This window comes from Fulmarus glacialis, unplaced genomic scaffold, assembly GCF_000690835.1.
Source record: "Fulmarus glacialis isolate BGI_N327 unplaced genomic scaffold, ASM69083v1 scaffold16915, whole genome shotgun sequence".
NCBI classification, from domain to species: Eukaryota; Metazoa; Chordata; class Aves; order Procellariiformes; family Procellariidae; genus Fulmarus; species Fulmarus glacialis.
The window spans coordinates 8039-14016 of record NW_009211327.1 but is presented as its reverse complement, the minus strand read 5'-3'; the positions used below and the strand labels follow the sequence as shown (position 1 = coordinate 14016).

The window sequence follows — 5978 nt, the reverse complement described above, 5'->3', positions numbered from 1 at the left end:
CGAAGGTGATGGCTCAACTTTGGCTAGAGGTGACATAAATGTGGAGAGCCTCTTCTTAGGGTCCTTTGAAAATCTGTTAGGCTGGGTGCCAGTTAGCGTGTCAGAGCATCACTTCCAAAGGCTCATGTTTTGCATAAATAGGCACACAATATTTTAATTGCTGCGTATTGCAGGCTTGGGGGATGTCTGTGCTGGTGCGAAAATCAAGAATCTAATATTGGTGATTATTAGATGAACTGTCCTGTTTCCTTAAAATTATGGGGTTGGTTTGAACTGATACAGATTAATTGTGTAGGAAGTGTTTGTAGGTTCGGGTACTGACTAGTTAAAGCTGAATAGCTGTGGTCTGGGCTTGCACTCCTGCACTTGTGAATGGTGGTCATCCATGTGTTAATCCAGATGTTTTGTTAACAGACAGAAGAGTATCTACAAAATGGCAACTGCTCAGAAGCAAAGGAATTGTGTGGTATGATTTTCTTGTGTATTTCAGCACAGTATATTATTTGAATCAGAAAAATCAGTGAATTTTAGCTGAAGTAGTGCCCCCAGGTGCTCTTCAATATTTCTTCACTTGAAAATTACAGGCTAATTCAATCTTTTAACTATGAATAAAGATGCGTAGTAGCAAAATAGTTTGAGTCTGAACTTTTTGGTCATACATTTGCTAGAAATCGGCTATGTCCTAAAAACATAGTAACACCAAGTATTAAGAATATGCTTAACTTTATGAATGCCAGAAGTCATACTGTTCAATTAAATTAAAATGTTAAGCAGGCATTGGACCTTAAAACATTAAGCAGGCTTGTGGTTGTGGACAGAGATTAATTTTTTTTCTTTCTCTAACTTTCAGAGTGCAGTTGTATTTCCTAACAAAATATCTACTGAACAGCAATCCCTGATGCTAGTGAAGAGGCTCCTGGCAGTAGCAGTATCCTGCATTACATATCTGAGAGGAATATTCCCTGAAAGTGCCTATGGAACAAGATACATGGATGGTAACAGGCTGTTTTCATGATTCTTTGCAAAATCAATTGTCATAGGATTGTTCTGAAGTTAATGAGTGTTTTTAAAGCTGCTTGGTCTTCTTGATTAAAGCTAATAGCCGTTTTCAATTACTGTAATGGAAATTCACTAATACAATCATTGAATATTGTTATAGATAGTGGTGATGCTAACTCAGCAATTATATCCTTGCTGATGCCTGTCAGTGGTGTTAATTTTAGTCTGCTTTTGATATGTACTTTTAGGGAATGAACTTCACTTTCTTAGCAATGTAGTTGCATTTTGTCCTAAGTAAATATGCATGTATATATTCTTTTTTTTTTTGAGATGTCTGTGTCAAAATTCTGAGGGAAGACAAAAACTGTCCTGGCTCTACTCAGCTGGTGAAATGGTATGTTAATTACAGTGCATATATAACACTTCCATGGCATGTCAATTCTGAAAGATACCTTTCTGGTTGTTTGCAAATAGAAAGAAAAAATTTCCCTTGCTGTGAGTGAACAACTGCCCAGGCAGTGTTTTTAGGGCATGGTATTTACTCTGTTGACAATTTTTTTTTTTTAATGGAAAGTGAAATTGTGTGTGTTTTGGTAAAGATGTAATTGAGTTTACATTTGTGTTTCTAGAAAGGCTTACAACTTGGTGCTTAATAGATCACAAATCTTTGTTTACAGAGTGATTATACTTTACATTTAGTTTCTGTGGGTGTATATGAGTGCTCAAGGTGCATATAAATGCAAAAGTCTAACCAGTAGTTCCTCTCTCGTTGAATAGGAAACACAGTGTTACCATTTTGCATCTTGTATTTAAAGGTCTTGCTCTCAGACTTGTATAAGAAAGTGGTACTGTTGGCCTTTATATTCAAAGGCAGAATTGTATCTGCAGACGATAGTCTGTCCACTTGTACATTCACACAGTTGAGTGTAAGTATGTCACTTGGGACGAGAGGTATTTATTTTGATTTTCTTTCTGCTCACAATAACTGCGAGATTTGTTCATGTCTGGTCTCCTTGGTTTTTGTTACCTCTATAAAGGCCATCTTTGTTCTTTTCACGCTTTCACCAGTTGTAGTACAAGGTAAGGCATCGGAAATGATGCTGCGTTCAGCAGAGGGGTTTTGCAGCTGCTGTCAGTGTTGAGGTGTTCAGAGATGTAGGTCTGAGTTTTGACGTTAAAGGTGTAATTAGTCGTCTGCTCTTTGTCCATGTGCTGTCACTAAGAGAGAGGAGGGGAAAAAAGGCTTCCTTACTGTAACCTGGAATTTCTTAATTGATCTTCTGTGGTAGAGGAAACTCAAGTGGCGCCCGAGTGCATTTCACCTTACCCTCACGCATCACACATTAGTGAGGGCAGTGGCGTGGCAGCCTGTGGATGCTGACAAGGAAAAGCTCCCTGGTGTTTGAGTGAAGGGTGTGTGCTACCTGTTTGGAGTTTGCAGGTGAGTAGCCTTTCCTAACTCAGCATCATGTACACACCAAAAACAATTTTTGCTTGTTGATTATATTCAAAAGAAATGTTAGAAAAAAATGAGAGTAAGTTTTGGTTCGCTATTTGACTGTTGTTTGCATGTTATATAAAAAGCAAATTGCAACATCTAAATAAAGGCATAACTCCTTTGTGCTTCAGAGACGTTGGTGTTCAGCTCTAGTACTTATTTATAAACTGGTTAATGAATACATGTTAGAAGGTATTTGAAAATGGTAGCCATACAATTGCATGATGTTTTTACTTATAAATTATTTACTTACAGATTATATTTGTACTTTTTCTGCAAAGAGGTTAGGATGATTTGGGGTGTTACAAAGATAGTCATTGCTTGTATCACTACTAATAAAAAGTTGGAATAATGGAATAAGTATTCTTTATTGCTCTAATCTAATATTAAGAAAGCTAAACAAATAATTTCATTTTTTGGGACTGTTTTATTTATTTAATAAATAAAAGAAGCAAAGCAAATGGAAATTAGTAGTAGATGGACAATATTATTTGATTTTTGCAGGATGTTAGGATGCTATGATGCCTTGCAGAAGAAATACGTAAGTCTTCCAGTATCATTTAGCTATTTTAAATTGATTTAAACATTCGTTTATGTAAGTACATTAGTTGCCAGCATAGCTATAGGATTTTCTGGTTAGGGAATAGCTGTGCTTAATATGTTAAAACAGCTACGATGTGGGATGAACAGACATTTCTGGATAATATTATTTGTAAACAGAAACACTTAAAGGCAGGAATACTTAGGAATTTTCTTCTGCCAGTTGAGTAAGTCCTTTCTTAAAGATAAGGAGTTAAGCGTATGAAGAGGTTTCTCTTCACAAAGGCCCGTAGTTGTCTATATTGGTTTCCAGAGCTAGAGAAACAAAACAGCTTGGTAAGCAGAAATGGGCTATGGAATACATTTAATGTTCTCTTTCTTTCTTTAATTATATTTCTGACAGCTAAGAATGATTGTCCTAGCAGTAAGTATCTTTGAAAAGTAAGGTACACATTTTTTAAGGTAGATGCTTAGAGGTATGTAGAGTTCTTACTCTGTTTCCTCTCTTAACTTTAAAAATACAGGTCTATACCCATCCAGAAGATCCTCAGGTAAATCTGTTGGAATATTTTACTGGATGATTAATGATAGTATGGATATAGTGAAATGTGTATACAAGCAATAGTACTTAACATTCACATTAATGCACATTAAAAAAAAAAAAATCTTAAAATACCAAACGTAAGAATCACTAGAGCTAATCAGAATTGCCACATAGTGAGTTGCCTTTGAATATCTAGTGTCAAGTTGTTCTCAGTCCACAAGAAACCCAGAGTGTCCTTGCAGAGTTAAATGCCCGTAAAGATGCATTGTCCTAACTCTGCATAACGAATGTATGGAACTTCTTTGGGGAAAGCACAGTATGTTTTAACTAACCGCTGGGTGTCACCATGTCTCTGTTGTGTGTGTGAAACAGTTTTGTAGTGAATAAAATTTGAATGAATATTTCATTGTAAAAACTTAGGCTGATGTTTCAAAAGACATCATGGTGATTTCCTGGAAAATAATATAGACCTTCATTTTTATTTGATGACAATTGTATACATTAATACTATTAATTGTTACAGCATTAGAAAGCTGTATTCAATGCATATAAGTGCATCAGGCAGGAGTTGGGCTATCATTTTCTTTAAATGCAAGGTTAATAGGTTACTGGATAGAAGCAGCACCAGTAATAGGTTGCTCGACAGCTGATAGTTTAATAATTACTGGATTTGTTTGCAGACAATTACAGAATGTTACCACTTCAAATTCAAGTACACCCACAATGGGCCACTCCTGGATTTCAGCAGGTACTGTCACTGTGACTTTATTCTCCTCTGTGGTTTTACAATCCATTGCATACACCTGAATGTAAAAGCTTTGGATTTTATCTGTTTGGTGTTTCCTTTTTTAATTCTGGATCTTAAGACTAATTTTATCAACATATACTATTAGCTTAGACTTATTCTTAAAATACAATGAATCATTTTGTCAGATTATGGTTATATTTTTAAATATCCACTCAAAAGATGATTCTTAGTGTCAGAGTCTAATACTCTCTGACCAGGTTCTTGAAGATATTCCATGCGCGAGGGTGAAATGTTTAATATCAGAATTACTTATCTGAAGATACCTGATGTTGCATGGGATTTCTCATTTAGCAGAGATGATACAAAATACACTGAAAATACAACACAAGTGTAAGCTATGCTTAGCAAAGCATAGCTATTGCAATACCCATTTCAATCACAATACCAATGTGATTGCTGTTACTGGTCTTTATAATACGCTCACTGTCATGACGCTGGGCATCCCCCAGTCATGGGAAAGGAATACGTGGACTGAAGCCAGCTCCAGCCCATTGCTCTTCTTTTGTTAGTTGTTTAGTTTTTATACTCTTTGGGCTGAGCCACGTATTCACTCCTCCCGTATTGGTCTGGCCAACTCAAGGAGACCTTCACACACTTTCAGTGAACTCAGGGAGAAACATTTACACCACCAGTTGATCCACTCAACTGACATAGCTATTCATCTAAAACAATGATCGCACTCAGATCCTCTGTGTGTTGAGCTAAAGTCAGATTTCCTAGCAATATCTGTGGTCAGTGACACTCTGCATTATTCCCTGAGCTTCATGGGCACATCGCCCTTGCCCATCTCCACTGAGCCTTCTTCCATTGTAGGGGTTTACTGGTCAGTCACAGCTGCAAGGAAATGGCTTATTTTAAGATGAGGAATTGAAATGTAGCAAGTTCGTACCTAACAAACTTCTCCCAGGTTTCCTCCTGCATAAAATGCTTTTTAAATTTAAAAATAAAAAAAAAAGGCTCCAGTGCTGCAGACCTGGGCCCTTTGGGCTGAGTTTAGTTACTTACCTCTGAAAGAGGTTGTAAGTCATGTAAAAAACACTGGTGGAAGGGGATGTGACTCTGTCTCAGCCACAGCAGGTTGCCTTAGTGTATTAGCATAAATTCACACCAGACTGACTTGAAAATTCAAGGCACGGGCCTGCTTCTCTGTCACCCTGCGGGGAAGGAGCTAACCATCTGCAGAGGGGCGAGACATTTGAAACCATTGCAGTTAAGGGTGTGCTTCCAAAAGACAGGGTTACCCAATCAAATAACTCAGTTGCTTGCCTTGCGCTGCCTGTTCAGGTCCTCAGGTGCCTCTCTGAGCTGTGTGGCTGGGAGGAGCAGGGGAGTAGAGGGAAAGCATTTTCAGAGGCAGTAAGGCTTTGGGTCAGCTCTGGTAGAATAGGTGCATGGAAATGTTGGAGCTGGATGCCAAGAGTCACTTAGGCATGCGTGTTCTGATCAGTAACCATTCTTGTCAAAGTCAATAGTGTTACTTGTTTTGCTTAAGGGAAAGCGAGTATGTAAGACTCTGCAGAATTGGGGCTTTCAAAAGTACCTACTTTTTTCTTTCTTTCAGATTGGGTATTTCTTAAGCACTGTGTAAT

At 37.6% G+C, this 5978-nt stretch overlaps 1 protein-coding gene across 1 annotated transcript in view; it reads left to right on the top strand.

Moving 5' to 3' along the window:
- Positions 1-433: 433 nt before the first annotated feature.
- The window catches only part of HORMAD1 (HORMA domain containing 1), a gene marked incomplete at its 3' end in the record, with an annotated part of 12356 nt that continues 6811 nt past the window's right edge, over positions 434-5978 (top strand). Inside the window, exons 1-7 of the mRNA XM_009577513.1 lie at positions 434-466; positions 851-995; positions 1330-1393; positions 3002-3038; positions 3441-3461; positions 3562-3588; positions 4262-4329. Coding sequence (XP_009575808.1) covers positions 434-466; positions 851-995; positions 1330-1393; positions 3002-3038; positions 3441-3461; positions 3562-3588; positions 4262-4329 — 395 coding nt within the window. The remainder of the gene's footprint in view (positions 467-850; positions 996-1329; positions 1394-3001; positions 3039-3440; positions 3462-3561; positions 3589-4261; positions 4330-5978) is intronic.